At 47.6% G+C, this 24,739-nt stretch overlaps 9 protein-coding genes across 9 annotated transcripts; 4 read left to right on the top strand and 5 right to left on the bottom strand.

Annotated features, from left to right (window-relative positions):
* Positions 1 to 369: 369 nt before the first annotated feature.
* HD556DRAFT_1534237 (uncharacterized protein) lies at positions 370 to 1,919 on the bottom strand (the record flags this gene model as incomplete). Its single annotated transcript, XM_041309560.1, has 7 exons — positions 370 to 626; positions 678 to 797; positions 845 to 874; positions 925 to 1,008; positions 1,061 to 1,769; positions 1,825 to 1,845; positions 1,897 to 1,919. 7 exons carry the CDS (start codon positions 1,917 to 1,919, stop codon positions 576 to 578), a joined length of 1,038 nt encoding a protein of 345 aa, XP_041164361.1. The 3' UTR covers positions 370 to 575.
* An 892-nt stretch (positions 1,920 to 2,811) lies between these two features.
* HD556DRAFT_1439226 (uncharacterized protein) lies at positions 2,812 to 4,536 on the top strand (the record flags this gene model as incomplete). Its single annotated transcript, XM_041305940.1, has 12 exons — positions 2,812 to 2,887; positions 2,951 to 2,983; positions 3,025 to 3,053; positions 3,107 to 3,121; positions 3,181 to 3,219; positions 3,275 to 3,303; positions 3,362 to 3,375; positions 3,630 to 3,689; positions 3,748 to 3,882; positions 3,939 to 4,170; positions 4,227 to 4,284; positions 4,336 to 4,536. 12 exons carry the CDS (start codon positions 2,812 to 2,814, stop codon positions 4,534 to 4,536), a joined length of 921 nt encoding a protein of 306 aa, XP_041164360.1.
* Positions 4,537 to 4,981: 445 nt separating this feature from the next.
* Positions 4,982 to 6,160, bottom strand: HD556DRAFT_1439225 (uncharacterized protein; the record flags this gene model as incomplete). The annotated part of the gene is made up of 7 exons (XM_041305939.1): positions 4,982 to 5,032; positions 5,084 to 5,203; positions 5,251 to 5,280; positions 5,333 to 5,416; positions 5,470 to 6,010; positions 6,066 to 6,086; positions 6,138 to 6,160. The coding sequence occupies 7 exons, from the start codon at positions 6,158 to 6,160 to the stop codon at positions 4,982 to 4,984; spliced, it is 870 nt and encodes a 289-aa protein (XP_041164359.1).
* Positions 6,161 to 6,910: 750 nt separating this feature from the next.
* HD556DRAFT_1343011 (uncharacterized protein) lies at positions 6,911 to 9,901 on the bottom strand. The gene is made up of 10 exons (XM_041302162.1): positions 9,579 to 9,901; positions 9,435 to 9,496; positions 9,293 to 9,382; positions 9,043 to 9,181; positions 8,815 to 8,904; positions 8,179 to 8,735; positions 7,959 to 8,067; positions 7,792 to 7,848; positions 7,634 to 7,738; positions 6,911 to 7,579 (listed from the first exon to the last, which is right to left on the bottom strand). The coding sequence occupies exons 1-10, from the start codon at positions 9,697 to 9,699 to the stop codon at positions 7,182 to 7,184; spliced, it is 1,728 nt and encodes a 575-aa protein (XP_041164358.1). The 5' UTR covers positions 9,700 to 9,901; the 3' UTR covers positions 6,911 to 7,181.
* A 1,111-nt stretch (positions 9,902 to 11,012) lies between these two features.
* HD556DRAFT_1230476 (Alpha/Beta hydrolase protein) lies at positions 11,013 to 13,150 on the bottom strand (the record flags this gene model as incomplete). The annotated part of the gene is made up of 7 exons (XM_041297357.1): positions 11,013 to 11,237; positions 11,300 to 11,694; positions 11,744 to 11,889; positions 12,122 to 12,167; positions 12,335 to 12,515; positions 12,569 to 12,972; positions 13,024 to 13,150. The coding sequence occupies 7 exons, from the start codon at positions 13,148 to 13,150 to the stop codon at positions 11,013 to 11,015; spliced, it is 1,524 nt and encodes a 507-aa protein (XP_041164357.1).
* A 1,303-nt stretch (positions 13,151 to 14,453) lies between these two features.
* HD556DRAFT_1030962 (uncharacterized protein) lies at positions 14,454 to 17,244 on the top strand. The gene is made up of 12 exons (XM_041295937.1): positions 14,454 to 14,816; positions 14,870 to 14,923; positions 14,973 to 15,343; positions 15,392 to 15,416; positions 15,522 to 15,610; positions 15,660 to 15,746; positions 15,794 to 15,838; positions 15,896 to 15,916; positions 15,966 to 16,213; positions 16,272 to 16,457; positions 16,513 to 16,604; positions 16,656 to 17,244. Exons 1-12 carry the CDS (start codon positions 14,647 to 14,649, stop codon positions 16,945 to 16,947), a joined length of 1,680 nt encoding a protein of 559 aa, XP_041164356.1. The 5' UTR covers positions 14,454 to 14,646; the 3' UTR covers positions 16,948 to 17,244.
* Positions 17,008 to 20,248, top strand: HD556DRAFT_1287085 (uncharacterized protein). Its single transcript, XM_041299346.1, has 2 exons — positions 17,008 to 17,475; positions 17,529 to 20,248. The coding sequence occupies exons 1-2, from the start codon at positions 17,029 to 17,031 to the stop codon at positions 20,025 to 20,027; spliced, it is 2,946 nt and encodes a 981-aa protein (XP_041164355.1). The 5' UTR covers positions 17,008 to 17,028; the 3' UTR covers positions 20,028 to 20,248.
* A 243-nt stretch (positions 20,249 to 20,491) lies between these two features.
* HD556DRAFT_1342957 (uncharacterized protein) lies at positions 20,492 to 22,700 on the bottom strand. Its single transcript, XM_041302161.1, has 5 exons — positions 22,452 to 22,700; positions 22,277 to 22,391; positions 21,492 to 22,199; positions 20,697 to 21,440; positions 20,492 to 20,630 (listed from the first exon to the last, which is right to left on the bottom strand). The coding sequence occupies exons 2-5, from the start codon at positions 22,370 to 22,372 to the stop codon at positions 20,595 to 20,597; spliced, it is 1,584 nt and encodes a 527-aa protein (XP_041164354.1). The 5' UTR covers positions 22,373 to 22,391; positions 22,452 to 22,700; the 3' UTR covers positions 20,492 to 20,594.
* Positions 22,701 to 22,800: 100 nt separating this feature from the next.
* On the top strand, positions 22,801 to 24,672 carry HD556DRAFT_1439220 (uncharacterized protein; the record flags this gene model as incomplete). Its single annotated transcript, XM_041305938.1, has 7 exons — positions 22,801 to 22,891; positions 22,991 to 23,067; positions 23,114 to 23,312; positions 23,459 to 23,718; positions 23,784 to 23,932; positions 23,984 to 24,132; positions 24,299 to 24,672. The coding sequence occupies 7 exons, from the start codon at positions 22,801 to 22,803 to the stop codon at positions 24,670 to 24,672; spliced, it is 1,299 nt and encodes a 432-aa protein (XP_041164353.1).
* Between the last annotated feature and the right edge of the window lie 67 nt (positions 24,673 to 24,739).

Here is a 24,739-nt window from a genome sequence, read left to right as displayed (position 1 = left end):
TACGTCGTTGTGCATATTGTGTAGTATTATCCTACATAGAGTGGTACTACTTTCAATGGACAAAAAACTTCTTCCATAGCATGCGGTGATGATGGCCCAAAGTGTCCAGCTCCGTACAAAGCCTAGTGATTTACTGATGTACTAATGGCCACGGCGGTGCAGATCAGCCTTTTGGCCAATGACACCATATGGAACGCGATATCAACTACTGGTGCATACTGCAGACAGGAATCCGATCATATGTCTTTGCAATACTTGAGTGTATATTCAACTGCATGCACGAGTCCCGTGAATCATTCAATATTTCAATATGGCCATGCAAGCCTCCAAACGACGGTCATAACTCGACGGAACATTCTCCAGTTGGTCATGATTTCTGTGGTGTCAGTCATGGTGCGTGCTCCGAAGTTCGCAGACACTCCCCCAATGGCGGTGGCAGCAGTGCCTACCTCGAATATAAGTGACCATACAGTGATGCAAGTATAAAGTACAACTAATGGTACAGCAAAAACAACCCATCAAAATTCCAAGACAATATCACCCTCATCCATCATCGAAGCTTTGTTGTGACTTCACTATTTGCAGCTCTCGTCATCAAAAACCCAGTGACCGTATGTGCCACCCTTCTAGAAAATAATCAACAAATCGTGCCAAATTGATGCGACTAAGCAACGAACATTTTGGAAGCAGAATTCTGAGCCCATGAAATGCATCCCGAGGAAGTTTGCAGGAGTGGTAGCACAGAACTCCTTCCAATCAGCTCCCGATGGGAGGTGCTCAAGGTAATGTTCAATACGCTGCATACCGTCAACTTCGCTCACTACATTGTGTCTGAGAAACTCACTCGCTGACCGGATCCAGGAGAAATACAGCCCTGCGACAATGAATAAGTTACAAATATGGCGACGAGAGGGATCAACAAACAAGATTTTTGTACCGGATCCAGTACGACGCGCAATCCGGCTCATGCTGATCGACTTCCCAATGACCTATCACATCGTTTGGACCCTGCACACGCAATATCAGCTGCTTGTATACCAAAAAACACAGGAACACTCACATGGTCCTCGCACCACTTAGGCATGTATTCAACCCCATGAATCTTTACCGGTGTGGTCATGCAAGCCTCCACGCGGCGGTTGTAGTATGACGGAACATTCACAAGTCGGGCAGTGTACTCTCGAGTGGCGTATGTTGTGCACGTGTGGGACGCCAAGTCGGTCCAAAACATATTCAATCTCAAACGTTCTTCTTCTTCGTGCTTCCGTCTCTCCTCCACTTCACGTTCATGCTCTTCCACTTCCCTGCTCCATTTTTCGCGAAGAATAATTCTGTCTTGCTCTTCGCGCCTCCGTAACTCCTCCACTTCTTTCTTGTGTTCTTCCGTTTCTCTTTTCCATTGTTCGTGCATATGACTTTTGTGTTCTTCGTCGCGCTTTAGCCTATCCTCCACTTCACGATTGTGCTTTTCCACCTCCGCTCCCCATTGTTCGCGGAGGTTAATCCTTTCATTATCTTCCACACGCCAGCGCTTTTGGGTGTCGATGCGCTCGAGAACTTCTTTTTGGTGCTGGCGAAGTTCAATGTCCCAGTCCTTGCGAATGCGTTCTCGAACATCTGGATCTAAGGGGTCATTGGAAAGGCTCGTGGAGAAATTGAAAGCCATGATTGCGATAATAAAGAGAACAATAAGTGCCACATAGAGGTAGGGAGATCGATAGCGACGATAAGGCTTGCGAGGCCCTATCAGAGGGTCTGCCTCTGATGAGCTGCAAGGCTTGTCATCACCTATCAAGTATCAACCTGTCAACGAGGCTTACACACCTGGGAGAGTAAGGTGGAGGACTGCGCATTCTCATCAGTATCAATGACAGGAGTATTCGAGAGGCACCTCACTTGTCGTTCCGCCTCGAGCTCATCTTAGGGAATGTTTAGGGAATCGTTGTTGACTGACAATATCACAATACACAGATAACTGTTGAATGTTCAAATGTCCGCTGAAGAATTAACCTCTCCCTCGATAAAAAAGATCTACTGGACTTGACCAGGTGTGAGAATATTCGTTGGATGTTACTGACAATGAGAATTGTGTTTCTGAGCAGATTCCGTCGGAGTCGCGGAGTTGTATCATGATCCGCGACACGAGCCACCATATGAGCACAAGCCACCGTCACCTATCTCACCTAGTACACAGAACAGCTCAAGCGCTCATAGAGCCGTTTCTTAACAGTCTCTATCATTTGATCATCAATCAGATCTCAACCAGGACGTCTGGTGAAATTTGAAACCTGATGCCTCGTAGCAACTCCACAATATATTGCCGTCATCATTTCCGGCATCCTGGTGGTATTATAGCCCAATTTCCGAGGCAAAGCTGCCAGTGAGCCTGAGCTCGAGGTGTACACGAATTTGTTTCGTCTATTTTTGACGGCTGTTCGGTGTCATGCTGATGTATGTGCTGGCGAGACGAGACGAGAGGCTTTTCCATGATCGCACCATGATCATCTTGTGTCAAACAGATGACATAGTACTTGGTTACTGGACTGATGCCACGTGTAGCAAAAACGTTTCGAGAATGGCATCAAAACCAGCCTGAGGGCGACAGCATCAGTTCTTGATGTTGTTTGATCTTATGCGGTGTTCAAGTATTCATTTGTGTAAATGTTTCATGATCAAGTTTTACTATGACACGGTCATCATCCCACGATCTCGTTTGCTGATCTATGCAATGGGTGGTGGTATAACTAGCGCGAATGCCATCGTCTTACCTTCACCAGGTTCGCCTCTCATCCACACCCATTCTCTACCAAAATGACCATCATGGTCTCAAATGATCCCACTTGGTGGCCGACCATCAATGCATATCGTTATTTCAGCTATTTTGTAGGTTCGTGGAGAGTAGTCGGACGTCGAAGTTGACTCGATCTAAACCTTGGCTGCCATTTCACAGTTGCCGCCTTCGTTGGAGTGACGTATGATTGGGGTGAGCATGATAATATGAAAGGACTGCTGATATCTTACAAGTATTTTCAGCACTTACATTAGGACAAGAGGTATGTCGATGCTATGGCCGGAGCAGCTATCTCATTGATAATGGCTTCTATAGGTGGAACTCATCTGGGTGAGTAGAGTCTGGTCACGGTGTCAGAGGAACACGCATGAAAATATACACGATTCCAGAGACAACGTTGGTCGGTAATGACAGCTCTGTATCTCGGTGTATGTAGCTTATTTGTCGCGGTTGCCATGTTGTGCTGACTTGAAAGTATCCTAGGTGCGTTACCTTGGAATCTCATATGCTGCGTATGTTCGGAAGGCTAAATGATCAGTGTTGTGCTAATTGTCTATCTCTTATAATCAGCTTGTACATGCTAAGTATGTCTCCTTATTACATTCACTGTCTTCGCCTCTTCTGACCAACGGCATACAGACTGTGTTCCGACCATCTGGCTGACAGATACAGTGAGTCTTCTGCACAGATGCCTACTACTATTCCCCTGCAATTAACGTGAAGCCCTGTAGCAGTGAGTGTGGTTCTTTACTAAATGACTGCCACACTATACTGCCACAGATGTGAGTCTATTTGGAGTATGTGCTACCCGAGGCTGGTCACTGACTGGATTTGTTAGGCTTGATTACGTCCATCGTACATTATTGGACGTTCATTGTGGTATTTGCGATGCTGTGGGGTGAGCTTAGCACTTACGAGATCTCAGTGATATTGACTTAACTAAAACACTCTGCAAGTCATCATCATCATTCGGTTGCATGCCATGTATCAACGATCCAGAAAGATCCTGATATTTCTTATTGTCACCTTCCTGGCTGTCAACATTTTCAGTGGAGTGGTCACCTTGCTGATGACGATAGATGCTTCTGCGGGTACGTTCAATTATGGGTGAAAACAAACATGCATGGAGCTCATTAATGAATACCAGAGCAATTCATTCTCTCTGGCACCTATGAATGTTGGATTGGCTTTACGGAAGATTTCATACTTTTGGAGTCCATTATTTGGATACTCGTCACCGTGTGGGAGGTCCTCGCATTATGTCTCGCAGTCTGGATTGCGGTAAAACACTTCCGTGAACTTCGACGACATTCGACAGGAGGGATTATGGGGGACTGTTTTACGATATTGATGACAACTCACATGCTTTACTTTGCGAGGTAAGTCCATACTGTGATTATTATTCCTTTTTCCGCTGAAGGGTCGGTCCTGGCAGTTTTGTTGTTGTTTCTTGCTGCGAGCTCATTCTTGATTTCTCTCCAATACTCTCAACGGTATGTCAGTCTTTAACTTTTGCACGCTACCATAATTTACCGTTCCTATAGTATAACTCCCTGAACGCCAACATTATTTCTGGGTTTATTCAGATTTCGGAGATCGTGCAGATGTTTGTGCTGGGACCACGCCTGATCCTTGGCATTCGGGAATACCACGCTAAACTCGTTGCCGATGCTGACGCAGCGACTGGTATGACCTCAATCGCTTTCCAGGAGCATGTGTATATATCGACTGGCAGTGATGTGTGATACTTGGTGAAGTTAACTGTTCTGTAAGGAGTAGGGGAATTTGTTTCTATTTATTAGCCCTCTTATGATCGAAGTATTCAATGTTCTGAAGTAGATTTCAAGGAGACGTACAAAGCTTTCGTCATATTATTTAGTCAAGTGATTTAACATACGTGCTGACAATGTTTAAATCGATATCCTGAATATCTCTATTAGATATCTCATAGCATGAGCCTGTACAACTTCAAAGCTTCCTGGAGTCGTAATGGCAAGGCCCATCCCGGGGTGTTCTTTTCTCCCGGTCCCTCAGTGGTGGTGGCAGCAGTGCCTATCCTTCACGCTCTCGTAAATACTCAAATTCGTGAATACTAGTGATCAAAAAAAAATACAGTGATGCAAAGCACAAAGTATATCGAATGGTACAGCAAAAATAGTCCAAGCATCGTTCAACATCGAAGCGCCATTACTACTTGCAATTATCGTCATCAAAAACCCAGTGACCGTATGTACCACCATTCTAGAAAATAATTAACAAATCGTGCCAAATTGATGCGACTAAGCAGCGAACCCATTGAAAGCAGATTTCTGACCCCATGAAATGCATCCCGTTGAAGCTTGCAGGAGTGGTAGCACAGAACTCCTTCCAATCAGCTCCCGACGGGAGGTTCTCGAGGTAATGTTCAATCCGCTGTATACCGTCAACTTCGCTCACTATCTCATGTCTGAGAAACTTACTCGCTGGCCGGATCCAGGTGAAACACAACCCTGCGGCAGTCAATAAGTTTTGCAAATATGCTGACGAGAAGGATCGACAAACAAAATCTTTGTACCAGTTCCAGTACGACGTGCAATCTGGCTCATGCTGATCGACTTCCCAATGACCTACTACATTGTTTGGACCCTGAACTCGGAATATCAGCTGCTTGTACTACCAAGAAATGCAGGAAGACTCACATGGTCCTCACACCACTTAGGTGTGTATTCAACCCCATGGATCTTTACTGGTGTGGCCATGCAAGCCTCCACGCGGCGGTTGTAGTATGACGGAACATTCACAAGTCGGGCAGTGTACTCCCGAGTGGCGTATGTTGTGCACGTGTGGGAAGCCAAGTCGGTCCAAAACATATTCAACCTCAAGCGTTCTTCTTCTTCGTGCTTTCGTCTCTCCTCCAACTCACGCTTATGTTCTTCTACTTCCGTTCGCCATTGTTCGCGGGAACGAATCCTGTCATTATCTTCCAGAAGCCAACATTTTTTGATGTCAATGCGCTTGAGAACTTCTTCCTCGTGCCGGCGAAGTTCAATGTTCCATTCCTTGCGAATGCGTTCTCGAACATCCGGATCTAAGGGGTCCTTGGAAAGGCTGATACAGAGATTGACAATCGTGAATGCAATAATACAGAAAGCGATAGCGATGAGTGCTGCAAAGACACAGGAAGATTGATAGCGACGATAAGGCTTGCGAGGCCCTATCAGAGGGTCTGCCTCTGATGAGCTGCAAGGCTTGTCATCACCTATCAAGTATCAACCTGTCAACGAGGCTTACACACCTGGGAGAGTAAGGTGGAGGACTGCGCATTCTCATTAGCATCAATGGCAGGAGTATTCGAGAGGTACCTCACTTGTCGTACCGCCTCGAGCTCATCTTAGGGAATATTTAGGGAAATAGTTGTTGACTGACAATATCACAATACACAGATCACTGTTAAACGTTGAATGTTCAAATGTCCGCTGAAGAATTACCGTTTACAAAGCTCTGCCCCGATAATAAGACCGGACTTGACCAGGTGTGAGGATATTCGTTGGACCCGAGTCCGATAGTGAGCGCTGAGCCTTGAGGATTCCAGGTGTTTTCTGATTCCGTCGGAGTCGTGGAGTTATACATATCATGTGACTTACACGAGCCACCAATCGTCTGGACTCGAGCTCACCTTTATCGATTATTCGTACCAAATTCATACCTATTTCCCTTATCTCACGTAGTAAGACATCACCAAAACATGCATCGTCTCTTAAGTTAACTTCTTATCCTCGTTGAATATTGAATTCTTGCTGAACGTAGATGAACCTCTCCTAATGGGACAAGCTGGTCAAGACGTGAAGGACTTCCCTCGTGAGCCTTGATGAGGAATGATAAACATTCACCAGACTCACAGGAACTATTGTGGACGAAAACACGTTGGCGGTGTGGTTCTATCTAACCTGAATGTGCTTGACCTAAGAACAATAGATCCAGTGGAAGTCGCGGCATTGATATCAAATGCCACTGTTCTGAACTTGCTGTGTGATACAGCATGTTTCCTCGAGCATGCTATGTGACAATTTTTAGACTCTAAATCTGAAAGTCCACACGAAATGCGCAAGCGGTCGGATCTAGTAAGCACTGAGCCGTAAGCATCCTCGCGTGAAGTCTCTAAACTAACCAGAACCTTGCGTCAAGACCATGTGCCCGTTGAGCTGATCGTTAATTAGCTTCAGTAGTATTACAAGCCTTGTAGTGCAGTCCAGCAGTCAATACTGGTGCTTGGAATCACTCTACAAACCTACATACATCCCTGTCGACAATTATCTTTGTGTACAAAAAGCATGGCAAGCGAACCCTAAGTTATTGCCGGAAATCATCGAATAACGCACGAAAAGCAAAAGCAAAATAAAAGACCTCACAATCACTCCCACCGTCCCACGAGCTCCCCAAAATCTAAACCCACCCACGAGTTTCTGTCACCAGCACCAAGCGTCGGTATCATCCGCGGAGTATCTCTGACATCCCCTAGCCCCAAACTTGGCATGGAGCGCGGACTGCCAACATCTACAGTTGGGATGACTCGCGGGCTTTGGCTGAGACGTATGCTCGTCTTGCTACTGGATCTTGAGCGCGCGAAATCTCTGCTGGATTGCGAGAGATCCCGTGTTTGTGTGAGCGACCGTGACAAGTCCCGCACAATCACTCCCCGAGACGAGTGTGAAGATGAAGACGAAGACGAAGATGAGGCACGTCGGTGCCGCATGCGTTGCGTAGGATCAACATTTGGAAGGTTGGCGATACGTGCGAAAAAAGAAAGAACTACATGATTAGGCATTAGGGATGATCGAGATATTCGAGGAACAAAATACACACTGTCAACAACGCTAACAACTCCGCACAGTCCGCCGCCCATGGGCGAGCCTGGAGATGAACTGGGCTCGAAATCCGGGTCAATTACGAAGAGTCGGTGCGAATTGGCTGATCAAGTCATCAGTCTATCCCATGTTGTGACTCGGAGAAAAGTGACGCACTCGCAAGCAGTTTCTGAATTGTATATGAGAGTGTGCTGGTGGGGAGGACGACATACACTGTGTGGCATGCATCAGTTAAACTACTCTAATACTGAAACGAGTATCCGCAAAGCACATGAGGAGGCGTTGTTGTGGAATCACAAACACAAGCAAAGAGAGACACGAACCAGGATACCGGTCTGCTCCATCCGTGCTTCCACTTGGCTCCTTGATCTGCGCGACGAACTGGTGTAGAGGCGCGGAGAGAATGTGGTTGGACTCCGAAGGAACGACGAGCTGTATGTATATTGTGATAATGCATACAGATTGAAGCCAGATGCGGTTCGTGAAAAGAGAGAGAAATTTTGATCAAACTCCGCACTGCGGCGATAGCAAGGGGAAACACACCTTCCCGATATCAGTAACACTCACTGCTCCAGTCAGCCCACCCCAGGACCCGTATCCAGCTCCGTATCCTCCCCCGCCATCATCGACAACAGCTACGCTACTCACACCACCGTCGCTCATCAGGCGCATCGCGTCAAGCACTGTAGATGAGCTGGTAGCAGCTATGACAGACGTGTACATTTGAAGCGACGGGAGAGCAAGTAAGTATAGGGGGCACGAGAGGAGCCTTGCAAATGTGAGAGTGGAAGGAGGCTGGGGTTGGGGTTGGAGCGGAGCAGTGGGGCGGGAAGCTGTTAAGGCTGATACAGGTTTGGGAGACTGAGAAGGCTGGGAAATCTGGATGGAGGATTGCACTGAAGCTGGCGGCCGAGGAGAATGCGGGTGCTGCATGGGAGAGTGAATGTGTGCAGCAGTGTCCGATTGCATGGCAAAATTGGCGAAGTACGCCAGCACGGCACGGTCGGAGACTGCACCGAGGTAGGTAGTCCGTGTTCTTGTCGCCTCCGGAGCAGTATGAGACTCTGCGGGAGCGGTGGGTGGGGCGGCTTCGACAAGCACTACATAATACAGAACAAAATGCAACGCGCAGAGATAGGTGTTAGCAAAAGAAACAAATAGGCGGACGGGGACGCTTACCCCTATGCGTCCCCTTCGCAAACACTCCAAGGAGCGAAATAAGGCTGGCATCGTTCGGAAGGGTCTCTAGGTAATTCTTTTCTGAGAGGTCTGCGTGTGAAGGTGTATCAATATGAGCGTAGAGGAGGAAGATACAAGAGATACGAAGTCACAACATCCGTGGCGTAGGATAAGATAAACAAGACATAAAACACGCCATCGACGTAGAGAATAATGTTCAACACATACTGCTAACAAGGTGCACAGGTACACGTCCTTCTTGTGCAGCACTCATGATCTGATCGGCGCGCGAGTTAGCACGAAGCTCTGCGAGTGAGATGGTGTGTCTTGTCGCGGCGAGCGTGAGGAATGCGTTCACATCTGAAAACTACATGCACATCGTCCAAGTTGTGTCATAGCATATCATGGCGATAATCCCGACAGAATGGAGGGGTATGTGAGTCAGATTGGACGAGCGCGAAATAAAAGAATAACGCACGTCAAAAAGTCCAAGATAAGATGCACCTGTGCGAGTCGAATCTGGAAGTGTGCGGACAGCGAGACACGGGATTTCTTCTTGCAGAAGGAGCTAGAGAAAGAGTCAGCGCTAGTGCACTTACTAAGTCCAACATTGAACTCACATCGCATGCGTCCTCGACGGACATGTCTGCGTCTACTTCAACTACGCGCACATCGATCAGATCTGCACGATTGTATGTTAGTATCAAGGTCCGGAATTGAATTCAGAGCAGATATGGAACGAGTTGTTATAGACCTAGACGCACCCTTAGCCAATACATGTGCCCACTGCGAGACCCACTTCTCTACCTCTGCAGTAGGGACATCGGCAACTGTTGGGCTTTGTCCACGGGTTGGTCTTGGAAGAGATGCTCCCCGCTGTGCCATAGTATGTACTACTTATTTCGACTGGTTCCAAGAGATAACGAGTCTCAAAATACGCGTTGAATGTTTCAGTGACAGTTAGATGGAGTCAAGCGCTAGATACGATGGAAGGTGATAAGAAGTTGTTTAAGAAACCGGGACGGCTGATGTAGTGCATGATTTGGATATAACTGCACGCCGCTCCTCTTATTACGTCGTACTACAGCCGCCCGGCCTTTCCCTTTCCAACACACCAAGCCTAACGCCACACTTAAAACTCCGAGTCTCACACGGCTCCCCAGGCCAGCTAACTTATCTCATATCTCTATCAACGAATTCGATAGCGGAAACGTCATTATCAGGATGTTGGAAGCGATGGGTGGATACGTCACAAGTCAATGGGTGGTCTCATGTCGGAACACTCAGGCAGGTTTCAAACACCCCCTTAAGAGGCTATGCACTGAACGTTCCATTACAGGTCTAAGGAACGCGAATCAAGTCCTGCTAGGAGTGACGTCAGCGGACTCGTGGACTAATGAGCGATCTAACCTGAGACAAGACTCCCTAAGATGGCATGAGCGGGTGAGTTCCCACAGCTTCCTGAATTATATGTATACGCAATGATATACTATGTACTGAATATGATTGCGTTGTGCTCGTTAACAGTGAACCCTACTATCTTATGCAATCTGGGATAACGAGTGTGCAAATATGAGTCATATTGCAGAACACGAGAGCTCACAGTTTTCCTCGTGGTGCAGGAATCACAACACCCGGACACTCGTATTGAATCCAGGGACCAATGCCGGTAAGAATCTCTTCATGTTGCAAAGGATAGATCCAAATAATAGTTATCGCCAAGCTTCTTTACGGTGATCTTTATGTTGGTGGGATGCTCTTGAGCAGCCCACTGAAAGTCTGTCATTTTGCTGTTCGAAACAAGGGCAGACTTTAACAGCAATGTGTCATTCCGATACCTGAAATATTACCCGTATCTCGACGACGGGGCAATCGCACATGGAGACTCCCGGCATTCTTAATATGCACTCACGTCATGGGTACGCAGGATTGTCAGCCACGTGCATTGTGCTCTTTGGCAGTTCTGACCTTGGCCATCTTTCCAAAAAACCAAATTTGTCTCATGTAAATTTAACATCGACCTCCAGGATGGGATGGTTTCATTCGTTTTTGGCAAGAACGGCAAGAGTGACGACACTATAGGTTATCGTTATCTTAAGCAATCTGAGGCCAACATCAGGAGCAAGTAAGTATACATTTACTTATAGCGGTTACAGATAAAGATAAATTCGCAAGACACTATCCCTTCTTTACATGGCTCACAGTTTTGCTCTCGGTAAGGGAATTTCATCCATGATAGCACGCGGAAGCTCATATTGAATCCAGTGACCAATTCCTGTAAGAACTTTGGAATTCACGTTCTCCATGTCAAGAGGGACGTAATCCAAAAAAGCGTTGAATTTTGGATCTGATATCAGTACGGTGATCTTAACGTTGGGTGGAATGTTCTTGAGCAACCCAGTGAAAGACCACGGCGTGTTTTGCTGTTCGAGAAAAGGACAGAAACTATCAGTAACGCCTACCATCTCAAAAACTGAAATATTACCCGAAGTATCTCGATAGCAGTGCGATCGTACATGGCCATCCCCAGCACTCTTAATATGCAGTCACGTCGCGACCAAGCAGGATTTTCAGCCATATGCTCTTCGGGGGTTCTGATTCTTGACATCTCGTTTAAAACTAATTGCGTGTTGATTTTCATTTTCTCCTCTGTAAGCTCGAGGGCAGGATCGAGAAGTATGACAGTGGTTTCTTGCGTCTTGGGCAAGAATGGCAAGAGCGACAAGGCCACTGGGCCTCCAAGAGAATGACCGATGATTACGTCGTAAGATGTGCCCATGGCGAAATACGATCGGAGGTCCTCTGCAATATCGGAAATACGATAGTCGGTGCCCTGTCTCCATGCATGCCCGAGGAGATTTGGAGCAACGACGAAAAACCCTGATCAACCTGTTAAAAATGGCTCACTTTATAATATAGAAAACCTGACCATCTGCTACCAATAGCTGAGCGATGCCCTCCCATGATTGCGAGGACATGGTCAGGCCATGAATGAGAAGAGCCCGCCTAGAAGCGGTAGGAGAACCCCACTGAGACGCTGAAATGGTCATGTCCACACTGAGATGACTTGGATGTCTTTAGGACTTGTCAGCAGAGAAGATCGAAGAGGATTGGCGGTCGCTCTGCACTTAAAAAGCTGACAGAGCCCACGGTAAACAGCAGTGAGAAAAAACCGGCGAGGTTGACGTGTCTGTTTAAATGCGAGAGTAGTGGATCAGGACATACCATTGAAACGGTGACTTTGCACATATGGCAGGTCCGGCCCATCCGTAAATTCCTAGTCTATTTAGGGCGGAGAGAACCTAACTTGCGGGTGCGACTAGGTGAGGGAATGGGGTCATGTTTTGAAATCGCTGCGAAACTACATTACACAAACAACAGAGTCTGAAGAAGAATATCAATAGCGACCGTATCAACTGAACGTAGGCGAAGACTACACCACAAAAAATATATCTTTGCAAGTACTTGACTCATAGTTTTGCTCTTCGTAGCGGAATTTCATTCATGATGATATTCAAACTCTCGTATTGAATCCAGTGACCAATTCCGATAAAAACTTTGGCACGCAATCTCGCCACGTCACACGGGACGTGCTCCAAATGACAAATAGCACCGAGCGCCGGATCTGATGCCAGCACAGTGATATTCACCTGGGGTGAAACGTTTTTGAACAGGCCACTAAAAGACCATGGCCTGTTATGCTATTCACAGCAGAAGTCAGCAATGTTTCCTATTTCGATGCTAGAACTATTACCTCAAATATCCTCTTGACAACAGTATGATCACACATGGAGATTCCCAGCGCTCTTAACATGCTGTCACCTCGAGACCAAACAGGGTTCTCAGCCATGTGGTCGTCAGCGGTTCTGAGATTGGCAATCTCCTTCAGAAACCAGTTTTCACACTTGTCGGCTATCTCCTTCGTGAGCTCGAGGGCAGGATCGAGGAGTATAACAGTTGTTTCTTTTGTGTTGGACAGGAGTGGCAAGAGCGATAAGGTCACCGCGCCCCCAAGAGAATGACCTATAATCACATCGTAGGACGTGTCCATGACAAAATACGGTCGGAGGTCCTCAGCAAGGGTGGACACACGATAGTCGGTGTCGGTGCCTCGTCTCCATGCATGCCCAAGGAGATTCGGCGCGACAACAAAGAACCCTGGCTAGCCGTTAAGATAGAGTATCATCACCTAACATTGCAAGACCTGACCTTCTGTTGCTAATAGCTGAGCAACGCCCTCCCATGATTGTGAGGACATAGTCAACCCATGAATGAGCAGAACCCGCCTGGAAGCGGTAGGGGAACCCCACTGAGATGCCGAAATGGACGTGTACATATATACTCGGATGGCTTGAACGTTTTCAGATATCTTTGCGAGCGGTACAGCTGGTGGGACGTGCTTGAAGAGGTCAGGAACTTGGTCTTCGCTTCAATACTGACGATGTGACTAAAACGAGAGCAGGAAAAGTGTATAAAATGAGTGATCATCCTGCAGAGGGCCAAGGCGTACCCTGACAAGTCACGGTCTTGTGACTCTGAGGAACTGAATGGTAATTGATATGCCTACCCTTCTGCGAAGAGACCGTTACTGGCTGGGAGAGCTGTCCTTTGGAGGTAGTAGCCCTGCCATTTGGACGTGTTCATCATGCTGCAAAACTATATCGATGTCTTCTCGCTCAACTTATCAACCAAGGCGGATTAACACTTACTCATCGTGCAGGGGACATTGAACCGGGCAATCGTAATATTTGTTAATTGCTTAGAGAGTTGACTAAGGCTGGCGTGAGATCAGATGGGGCAGCAGCAGCCTTCAAGAGCTTCAAATCATGCCACATATGAGCATTGAAATATTGACGTGACGCGTGACCAAATCGGCCACTATTTTTAAATCTCCGTCATGATCTCAATGTCACGAGAATTGAATGTTTGAACAACTAACACTCAAAGATCAAATCGTCTCAGGTGTCACTTGTGCACTGTATAGTAAATACTCGGTTTTGTACTGGCGTCTGGATATAATAACTCACTCGCTTCTCTATTGATCATGGTGATGAGGTACCAGACCTCGAACCCCCTACTCCCGAGCTAGTCGCCACTCCTCAAAGACAGGAAATTGGATGCAGTTACGCACGCCTTGAAACAGTCACAGACAGTATCAGCAATCTTCACCAACAACTCGTCGAACAAAAGACTATAAGGATCATCTAGTCCAGAATTTTGCACAGCACTCCTGACATTGGCAGTTGGGGCTGTAATCATGATAGTGCTCACGAGTAATATCTGATGTGGTCATGTCCAGGCCGCCAAAAGAAGTCCGGCGGCAGGTCCTCGTCACCGCGGCTAGGTGTATGCCACCAGATTGCACAGGAATACACTGCCAGAGAATGGTTGATCGAGATGTATGGAGCTTGCCATTGTATGTTTCGTTGTCGACATCCGAGTCCATTTCTTCGGGGTTGTACACACCATACGAACCTGACTAACTATGTGGGTCGAGCAGGGAGTGCTGCGTCTTGAACATTGAAACATTGACACAACGTGGCCCGAACTTCCGATTTCGGTGGCAGGTCCATGTCTTATCTGCACCTTGGCGTTTATACGGTACCGTAAGTACTGCCATAGGGCTAGTGCGACTGACTATGTATAGAGACCGCCACCAATAAAACGATAGGGTTCCTGCATCCAGCTTGAGATAATCAAGATATGGAACTCGATCGAAGTATACAGCATCATGGAGGCTCCAAAACCGATGCTGAGTTTTATAGATATATACCCAAAAATTGCTGTCTCCTTTGGACATAACGACTTCTCGAGATCCTCTTACAAACTGCAATGCAAATAATATCCCTCCATCCTCCAACAGTCCACCAACCAAGTCGGCCTATCCCGATCCATGGATCTGATGTTCAGAAAGTCATATGGTCTTCCGATGGACGTCTGAAGCTCAGGCCCATGCCTGCCGAAGGAGTACAAGCACAGAGATATAAACCAGGCAACATCATGTAGGTCGGCGCTGGAGATCATCGACCATGTCCGACTGACCACTGACACACAGTCAGAGAGACATCGGGAACTTCAACATCCCACACATGACGATAGATCCTATCGAGTAACACATTTTCACTTTGCCACTTTCGTATCTCATGCATACATTTTAGGGTATCGGCTCCTCCTGGATGGCAAGCCTACATTCATCCTGAAGGCCGTCTCTATTACTGTTATGAGAGCGTGGTGACTTTTGACGGATGTTCAAGGAAAATTCACGTTATAACGCAGGCGGATCTCGCTCGCGACGGAGTTGCTGAGACAATCGAGGACCTTGCAAAGCTTGCTTATAGTCATGCTTGTCACTATTCTTCTTTCCCGGCGAATGTAGACCTTGTGTTGGAACCTAAGGATGTCGGAGAAACCATCATAGGAGAGTATTATTTCGTGCACCATAAGAACAGGTGCCTGTTCTGGTTGCTGGAGTTCGATGCCGTCGACATCCTGCGCGAATGCAGTGGGGTCACTGAACTTGCTCATAAGAGTCAGTTTTGTGGACCTGTGCTTAACCGTGTCTGACGAACGCTTGCAGAAATCGAGTTGGAGGCTCAGTACTGGTACGCACTAAAGCAGTTTGTGAGTACATTCAATGTATGCTTCATTGCCAGAATGCATTGTACTGACTGCATCAGTCGAGGCATGGTGACTGCTCACGCAAGTAGGAAGCATATCGACCTGTTTCCGCACGCAAGTGCTCTCCACTCTGAGGTCCTTCGACAATTGCAGCAGATCATTCGTTTTGCGATAAGCGGTGAGCTCTTTACCATCGGGACATCATAAGAGAACTCAATTCGTTCCAGATTGCATGACTTCGGAAGTGTCGGCAGTCTGTGCTTTCAGCATGGATGTCCTGAAGAACACTCTGGACCTCATCAAAGATGTAGATGGTAAGTCACGCCAACTCCCGAAATCGTAAAACTCATCGCGTGCCAAGTGGAGGACAATTGGATTCAGTCTGCACATGACAAATGTCTCGTCGGTAAGCAGTCGTGTTTCGCGCGCAGTAAATCGACATTCATGACAACGTAACTATTAGCGAGGACGATGAACCATTTTAGTACGTGACCTAATTCTGGTTCAAGATATCCTCCAATTCCCTGCACCAGGACATTGTCAATACCTCAACTACCATGGGCAGCGAGGCGCGCGGCTCTCCCGAGACCAGACTGTACACGGCGACTCCTACGAAAAGCGGTCCGTTATGATGAAATGTCTTGCACCCTTGCTCTTCAATGCTCCTTATGAGCACGTCCACTCTCTTCACAAACTCTACGTCGACTCCATAGTTCATCAGCTCGACTGGCGCACCTTCGTTCAAAAGCTGAACGCCGAGATGCAGGACTTCAATCTGCTCGTAACTCATTCCCGTTAAGTTTGCGATATGCGGATCATGCTGACACATCGATGGTCAGGCGACAGTGCTCTTGAGTGTCAATGTTGGTTTTTTGGCGATTCAGAGCGTAGATAACGGTGGAGGACATTCTTTATCGCAGATTGCGAGCTACGTTTCTGTGATCTCAAGTTTTGGGTGCATGCTGCTTGGTGTGAATATCGCGAGACAAAGCTACACTCAAGGTCCAGATATGGTCGATAATGTGGTGCGTCTTGTTACAACTCGCGTAGTGGTAATCTCCAATGAATGTATTCGATTAGCAAGCACACCTGCAGAGCATGGTGCACCCCAAGCACGGTCTCGAGACGCTTGCAATCATATACAGCCTACCGTATGCTTTACTCATGTGGGGGTACGTTTGACTCTCCTCTATCAGTGTCAAGTTATTCACTACAGCTGATAGGATGATATTTTTCGTGATTGCATTTTTAACTGAATGTTTTCATAACTCGACTGTGGTACCCTCGGTCCCTGTGGGTGTGACGGCGCTCATTGTGCTGGTGCTTGTCGGGTGGTCTTCAAGTTGTCACAGGTTGGGAGACCCAAATCTCAGGGCGGGGTGTGGGTACTTGTCTGAAAGTGTGCTTGCGACAGGAAAGTGGGTCAAGGATCTACCCAGGCAGATTCCGGCAGTGTTGCGCTCATGCGCCTTGGTAAGCGAAAAGAATCAGCTGGGTCCGGAGTTGGGTCTTTGAGCTTAGGTGGGAAATTATAAAAACCCCGCTGTCGGACATTAATGTTACTGTACTCGACGAACTTGAATAATTCTGAATGCAATGATATCTCGGGAATTTAGAATCTTGTTTTGGGTGCTATGTATTCACCTAGCTGGGATTTATCTATTCACAAAGGGATTCCTCCTCAATCGACTCGCACTCCCCGACAGAAGTGTAGATGCTTGCACTTCACTCGCTACCCACAAAAGGGCTGTCCTGCTCGTCATAGACGCCCTACGCTTTGATTTCATCGCGGAACACCCGCCAGAACCTGCTTCACCTTTCCATCACAACATTCTAACTCTACCACGCGAATTGACCGCCGCTCATCCCGACAGATCATTCATATTTAACGCGCACTCTGACCCGCCGACCACGACTCTTCAGCGACTCAAAGGCATCACCACAGGGTCTCTACCCACCTTTGTAGATGCAGGAGAAAACTTTGGAGGCTCTTCCATCCATGAGGATTCTATCATCCATCAGCTAAATGCTGCGGGCAGAAAGGTATGTGCTGACTTCTTTTTCCCTCCGTTTCCCTGATACAATCCAAAGGAAAGATCGCTTTCGCCGGCGATGACACTTGGCTCGCCCTTTTCCCAGATGGTTTTCAGCCAAACATGACCTTTGCCTTTGACTCCTTCAACGTCGAAGACCTTCACACCGTAGACCAGGGCGTCATCGACAATCTTTTACCCTTGATGCGACATCATAAAAACTCATGGCATTTTGCCATTGGTCACGGTTTAGGGGTCGACCATGCAGGTCACAGAGTCGGTCCAGATCATCCCGTCCTCAGAGAAAAACTTGAGCAGATGAACACTCTTTTACGCGATGTCGTTGCAGCCATGGATGACGACACCCTCCTCATAATGCTTGGGGATCATGGAATGGACAAGATGGGTAACCACGGCGGTGACAACATCCTAGAGACAATGTCAGCTCTCTGGATCTATAGCAAGGTCCCTCTTTCCCTCCCGGAACACACAATTCCAGAGGCCATTCTACCGGTGATCACATTCCCAGACACTCCGGTCCCCCATCGCCATGTCCAGCAGATAGACTTGGTGCCAACTATCTCCTTGCTCCTCGGTCTTCCCATCCCATTCAATAACCTCGGAACCGTCATTCCAGAACTTTTCAATCGCGATTCCGATGGTTCATCTTTGCAGAAAGCCATGGAACTCAACGCGGCTCAGATCAGGCGCTATCTTGATGCTTATCGATCTAGTTCATCCGGTAAGGAGCTTGATGCTGCCTGGCATGATTTTTCCCTCGCCTGGGATGGCGTACATGCTATGGACGGGAATGACCGTCTCATTGCGCTTGATAACTTTACTCGTTTGGCGTTATCCGCTTGTCGTATTCTCTGGGCTCAGTTCAACGTTTTCCTCATGGGCGCTGGATTGGCCGTCATTGGTTTGAGCATTGTCGCCGGCTGGGCGTTGTACTCCAAACTCCGAGATGTTGCGGATGTCGAGTGGGAAAAGTGGGTGGACGACAAAGTCTGGTGGTCGTTCAGCGCCTCTGCTGTAGGATCTGCCCTAGGATACCTGGCACACATTGTCTTACACAAGTATTTGGACGGTGTTGCCATGCACCAGACCGTCCTCTTCGCTGCCGCCATCGTATCATCGTTCGTCATGATAGCCACCACCCGCCCCGTGATCACCTTGAAAGCCATCAAATCGCTCCCTATCTTCCTCATTCTGCACACCTTATGTTTCGCATCAAACTCATTTACAGTATGGGAAGACCACATTGTACTCTTTTTCCTCATCTCGTCCATCGTGCCCTCCGTCATCACAGGCTTCACAGCTCCCACTTCCCGGCTTCGCTTCCGCATACTAGGCTTTTCCGCTCTTTTCGCTATATGTGTGCGCCTCATGGCTATGAGCACCGTCTGCAGGGAGGAACAACACCCATACTGTACCGTTACCTTTTATGCCTCTGAGTCATCATCAGCCCCACCACTCACAGCACTCCTCCTCGCCTTCCCCGTTGCTATCGCGGTTCCCCTCGTCGTCCGGCGCATACTCAAAATCTCGAAATCAGACTCTGGTCTCGCTGCAACGTTCATCCCGCTGTTGTTCGCGCCGTCTTTGATTGCTGGCACGATGTTCTGGATGCTCGAATGGGTAGACTCTGCACAGGTCCTGGGTGATATGGGTGATACTTTGAGGGTGACGAGGACCGTGTTGGCGAGGACTACTGCTGTTACTATGTTGATTGGGGGTTTGTCCGTGTGGTGGACGTCGCCCGCTTGCCTTGCGATCTCAAAAAGCCAAACGAGTGAGGCATCTACGCAGGAAAAGGCTGAAGTTACTGTCTTAGGCTTTGCCAACGCATTCGGCTCCCCTTATCTCATGTTCTGGCTCATCTTTTTTAGTATCATGTGGTTGATGACTCAACTTTCCGGACAGATCGTCCTTGGACTCTCATCCATCGCTCTTCTCTCGTACCTAGAGATCATCGACAGCGTCCGGGACGTCCACAGCCTAAATAACGCGTTCACATCCCCCAATGCATCTCTCCAACTCGCCGATACTAATCCGAATCATGACCTCTTATTCTCAGAAATCGTACCCCTAGCGCTCCTAGCGATGCACATGTATCACAGTACAGGCCATCAATCGACGTTTTCATCCATCCAGTGGAAAAGCGCATTTATCCTCGGAAAGACGCTTTCCTTCCCCTTTTCACACGTCTCCATTGCTATCAATACTTTTGGATCTTTTTTCCTTGGAGCGCTGGCGGTGCCGCTGATCGTACTTTGGAACCTCCCTCCCATACCCCTCTCACCATCTCGCCCCCGCCCAAACGCACTAAGAGCTGCACTAGCGATATCATTGTATTTCGCGGTGTTGGCGTTTGGGGCAGCTGCGTGCGCAGCGGTATTGAGGAGGCATTTGATGGTGTGGAAGATCTTTGCGCCTAGGTATTTGGGTGCTGGTTTTGGGCTTTGGGCTGTTGATGTGGGTGTTTTGGTTGGTGTTGGCGTTGGAGTTGGGAGGGTTGGGGAGGAGATTGGGAGGGTTTTCGGGAGGGTGAGGAATTAAAGTCGATATATTGTATTGGATTGAGTTCCTTGGATCAATCACTCTGGTTGATGTAATTAAGGTGTACGGCTTTTTATTACCACGAGAACTCGATGCTCGGGGGAGATCAGAACGTATCGGTTGCAAAGGTGGCAAGGATTCGGTACTCAGGCCTCAGGGGAGATCCGCACGTATCTGTTGAACGGGTTGCAACAAACGTTCGGGTTGCAACAAACGTTGGCTGCTAAGAGCACTGCCCTGGATACATGTGCTGTCACTGCGTTGATCACGGTGGCTTTGACATGTTTATTATTTCAACTAGTCTGAATTGGGGAGGATACCTTGAAGCGTCTGCCTAGCAGGGCAGAACATGTGAAGAAAGCAGTGCGAAGGACAACCTCAAATTCATGGTATTGCCAGTGCGTGGAGCAGGTATAAGGAAGGCTCCTGATGAGCAAGGGCAGCGGATCTCAACTGATAAATGACCTGGGAATACAAGTGATAGTATTGCGCAGCAAGAGGTCTCCGAGTCTAGACTCTAAGTAAGTTGAAAATCGACGATCCAGCTACATCATACAGCGTTTACTCTTACATCTCGATGACTTCAAGCTGATCCATATTATCCTAGAGAAATAATGAGGGATAAACAATGAGTATGTCGCACTTCCTTGGAAAATGATAGGAACCTACAGTGTCTATATTTTCTTTGAACAAATAAATCTTGTCTTGATCGAGCCATATCTCGACGAACTCGCCATAACTGAACGTTCTGTCCGACACGACTTCGACATAGGGCAGGAATGTCGTCAAGTATTCCCCAGACTCACAGTTGTATACTGTGGATGGTTCGTTAACCAGTCTTCCTAGGCCTTGCTGGTGACGCCTAACAGCTGATGGGCTGAAATCCATCATGTGTAGCCTGTATTCTGAATCAACCGGTTTTGTCGCGCCAGCTGCAGGGAATGCATTTAAAGCTCGATTCCCACTGACGCCAAGTCTGCATGGAAAATCGTGCCGAAAAATACGAACATTTGAAGGACCCCAATATATCCACGGTATTATTGGCGACATTCCTTCCGAGTCAGAAAAGCCATCGAAGAAAATCGTGGTGGAAATAACGAAGTCGAGACCTGAAGAATGTGAAACAAGAGAGAGTACTCGATACTTGGGGTCTGAGACCCATGTTACTTGCTGAGCTTGTATCTTCGGGTGTGAGCTATATGCAATATCGCTCGTCGGAGTACAGCACTTTAGTCCGAACAGTGATGCAGGCAACAAGAAGCGCGCCAGCAACTGCGGTGACCGAGACATGTCCTCAATTGAATAGAGCTCTAAATTGTCGCTGATAATCAAAAGTCTATCGTTTCCGAGGAAGCAAAAGTCGATTGACCTGTCGGAATCTAGATCTAGTATAGTTGAGCCACTGAGTATGCTCTAAATCGAGTCAACTGTCAAGTCTTTCAGCTAATTCTGGCTGATACTCACATTGGACGAAGTCGAGTGTTGCCAGTCCCAAATATGTAAGCACCACTTGGAGTAGACTGATGAGCCTGTACCATCAAACAGTGGTGCGAAGCGAAGGAAAGCGATATACTTCTCAAAACCTTCGAGTTTCGAACACCATGTTACAAAGTTCTCACGTCTTCCTGGCAGCCACAAGTCGGACATAAACAATGTCCGTCCAGCAGCTTGCGGGTGGACACCATCTCCATCCAGGGTAAGAAGCTCGATATAGGACTCCTCGTCATATGGATAATTATCACCACTAATGGCATAGGAGATGGCGAGTAGATTTTGTGCTGGGTCCATGAAAACATCGATGTCGCTGATGTTGGAAACAGCACAAAGCGAACCTGGAAAGAAATCACGTTCGATGGTTTCTTGTGAGGATTTAGGTAGTATTGGAAAGATTCTAACAGAATCTATGCTTGGGTTCCAGAAACAAGCATGCCCATTAGTGACATACGTTGCTGTGAGCCTATGGAATTTTTCCGGTATGGAGATTGTTTCGAAAGAATGGAGATCAAATTTGAACCATGCGCTAGCATTTTCCCTTAGGAGTTGTAGGCGCTTTGCAACATGGATGTGATTGTTGGAAACAGGAAGTAGTCGTTGACTACCGAGTTCAATGGCGTACTGAAGCTCAGAGGATGACTCGGATATGATGTATGTCTGGCGAAGGGCCTTGCATAACTACCAGACGATCGTCAGTATCGGAGTCCATTTAAGACGATGGATCGACAGCGATTAGAAAGTTAATAGTAACTCACAGTTGTACAACGAAGGATATCTCGCCAAGGAAGGAAGCTCAGAATGTAAGTGAGGAGTTCTACAGGAAGGGACAGTAACTCTGCTTTGGCTTTCATTTTCAGCTTTGTCCACTGTCTTGTAAGTTGAGACTCGGTGTCAGCATTATCGGCACTGGTTATGGGACGAAGAACTGACCAGAATTTAAGTCGTCAATAGCGAACTCGAGTAGTAGCCTGGAAAACATCTCTATCACGTCGAGACCGCTCTGCTTAAATATTGGTACGACCAAGAAACGAAAGAACAAAGATATCGCGGATAAAAACTGCAGCGGCTCAATGGTGACTATAGACTGACTTGATCACAAAGCGGCAGTAACTTACATCGACAAATGCAATGAAGAGTTGCCAGTCACCATGTGACTGATCAAAGGTGTGATTATAAAAGGTGGCGGCGTAGTCAACCAATCAATCAACTTCGTTCATCAGCTGAGTACTGGTAATTAGCATTTGACTAGCTCAGGCTAGTAAATCAGTGCTTCAGCGGCATGGTCAATTCACTTGAAGTCCCGCCATACCTCCTCCAACCGCTCATCCCTAGAATCATTGCAGGGACTGTTACTTGTGCGCAGGCCTTTGGTGCGTGAACGACCATGGGTCACTTAGACGACCATTTTCTTTCATTACCTCCTTAGTCTCCCCGAATCATTCAAGAACCAGTGCTAACACCAGGTACAGGGTCCGAAATATACGTTGGCTGCTCGAATGGCGAGCTCCTGCGCTACGCCCTTCAGCCAGATGCGGATCCCACCAAGGTCGGTACCAACGTTTGCAACATCCTTCTCATTCATCGCTCTATAGATTTTATCATTTTCATATATTCCACTCTTAGATTACTCGCCTCTTTTTCTCCTCTTTCCCAACTCAAGTCTGCGATACCATGCTAACCTAGCCCAGCTGGACGCTTACGCTCTGCTCTCGCAACAGAGCCATCCTTCGGGCAAGCAGATCGACGAGCTCATCCTCGTACCTTGCATCGCGAGGGCGCTGATATTATGTGGTGCGTTATCCTCATATCTGTGAGTGCTTGATCCAGGGTGTAGCTGATTGTGTTGTGAAAATTTGAGATGCTGTTCGCACCACACCTTACTTTCTTCTGATATCTACATATTCAATCGCTAAGCATGTACTAACATACTTCTTCAGACCGTCAATTCCATATATACACCCTCCCTTCGCTTGATCTTGTTCCAAACGCTAAACCCATCCGCAATGTTGAGGCTCTCGCAGTCGACCACAACCACCTTCAGCGCCCCGCCGCGACCTCGCTTACCACTAGAGCCACTTCCACATCAGCAAATTTTCCTACTGAGCGAGGGAAAGTTGATGCCATCGACCTCTGTGTTATAAAGCGCAGTACTATTGCCATGTATAGTTTGGGCGAGGAGAAGTTGATATTCACCAGGGTTGGTGTTCCTTCACACTCCCATCTTTTTTGCTTATAAGCTGATGTCCGTTTGTTCCTCCTTAGGAAATCCCTTTCCGACCTGGATCCCTCCGTGCTCGGCGTTCCGGGCGCCACCTGTGCATTGCGACCGCAGACATTTACAGTGTAATTGATCTTGTAACTGCCCAAATGTTTGAATTGCTTCCAGTGACACAAGTCGAGGTTACGGCGGGGTAAGTGGAATAGGATATTACCTTACTGACTCTTACTGACTCAGCTAACAGTACGATTAAACCACATATCGTTGTCATATCTCCATCTGAGTTCCTTTTACTGAGCTGGACGGGCGGGAGCACACTTGGTCTGTTCGTCACGGGCGATGGTGATCCCGTACGTGGAACACTTGAGTGGCCATCGTATCCAGTGTCTGTGTGTGAGTGATATCTTATGTGGATCTCTTCCGTGTTGCTAGCTCGAATTCGCTAATTCTCCACCACCTTTCGACTTTCTCAGTGGTGCATAAGTTACTTTCATTTTATTTATCATTTCGCATTTGTTTTCAAGTTCTAAGACTGATTACCGTGGATGAACCTGCCTAGGTCTCGACTATCCTTACCTAACAACACTTCTGCCAAATGGCACAATCGAAGTGCACAGCGTTGAGACTCAGACGATTACCCAAGTCATCCCAGCGCCCGATTTTGGTGAAGGAGGGAAGCCAGGCTTGGTCTCTTGCCTTGCTGGCTATGCAGCACCCTCCTCTGAGCGTAGGGACAAGATGAGGAAAGTGAAAGTTGGGTTGGTGCGCAGTGGAGAAGTGGGGCTGAAGATGGACGACGATGAGGTCCATGAAAGCCAGAACGAAGAAGTAGAGGAAGAGAAAGATGCGGATTCTGTTCGAACCAAGAAGCGAACACGCATAGTGTTTGAAGACAACGATGATTCAACAGATGTTCCTAGCGTGTCTATATGACTGACCTGATTGGTACGCGGGCTCTTGACTGTCAGGATTTTGACTATAGTCGGTACGGGTTGGGCTG

The sequence above is a fragment of the Suillus plorans genome (genome assembly GCF_016647745.1).
Source record: "Suillus plorans strain S12 chromosome Unknown HD556scaffold_9, whole genome shotgun sequence".
NCBI classification, from domain to species: domain Eukaryota; kingdom Fungi; phylum Basidiomycota; class Agaricomycetes; order Boletales; family Suillaceae; genus Suillus; species Suillus plorans.
The sequence above is the reverse complement of the archived record's forward strand: the minus strand, read 5'-3'. Positions and strand labels throughout refer to the sequence as shown.

Bases quoted from the DNA above. Each gene is read 5' to 3' on its own strand.
- HD556DRAFT_1287085 (XM_041299346.1), top strand. From the start codon at position 17,029: ATGATATCTCGGGAATTTAGAATCTTGTTTTGGGTGCTATGTATTCAC. The intron at 17,476-17,528 runs GTATGTGCTGAC...TCCAAAGGAAAG, and splicing joins TAAATGCTGCGGGCAGAAAG to ATCGCTTTCGCCGGCGATGA.
- HD556DRAFT_1030962 (XM_041295937.1), top strand. From the start codon at position 14,647: ATGCAAATAATATCCCTCCATCCTCCAACAGTCCACCAACCAAGTCGG. The intron at 14,924-14,972 runs GTAACACATTTT...CATACATTTTAG, and splicing joins ATGACGATAGATCCTATCGA to GGTATCGGCTCCTCCTGGAT. The intron at 15,839-15,895 runs GTAAGCAGTCGT...CGTAACTATTAG, and splicing joins ACATGACAAATGTCTCGTCG to CGAGGACGATGAACCATTTT.
- HD556DRAFT_1343011 (XM_041302162.1), bottom strand. From the start codon at position 9,699: ATGGCACAGCGGGGAGCATCTCTTCCAAGACCAACCCGTGGACAAAGC. The intron at 9,182-9,292 runs GTGCGTTATTCT...ATGTGCATGTAG, and splicing joins CTTATCTTGGACTTTTTGAC to TTTTCAGATGTGAACGCATT. The intron at 8,736-8,814 runs GTAAGCGTCCCC...TGTATTATGTAG, and splicing joins TGCGAAGGGGACGCATAGGG to TGCTTGTCGAAGCCGCCCCA.
- HD556DRAFT_1342957 (XM_041302161.1), bottom strand. From the start codon at position 22,372: ATGAAAGCCAAAGCAGAGTTACTGTCCCTTCCTGTAGAACTCCTCACT. The intron at 22,200-22,276 runs GTGAGTTACTAT...ATCGTCTGGTAG, and splicing joins ATATCCTTCGTTGTACAACT to TTATGCAAGGCCCTTCGCCA. The intron at 20,631-20,696 runs GTAGGTTCCTAT...TTATTTCTCTAG, and splicing joins TCAAAGAAAATATAGACACT to GATAATATGGATCAGCTTGA.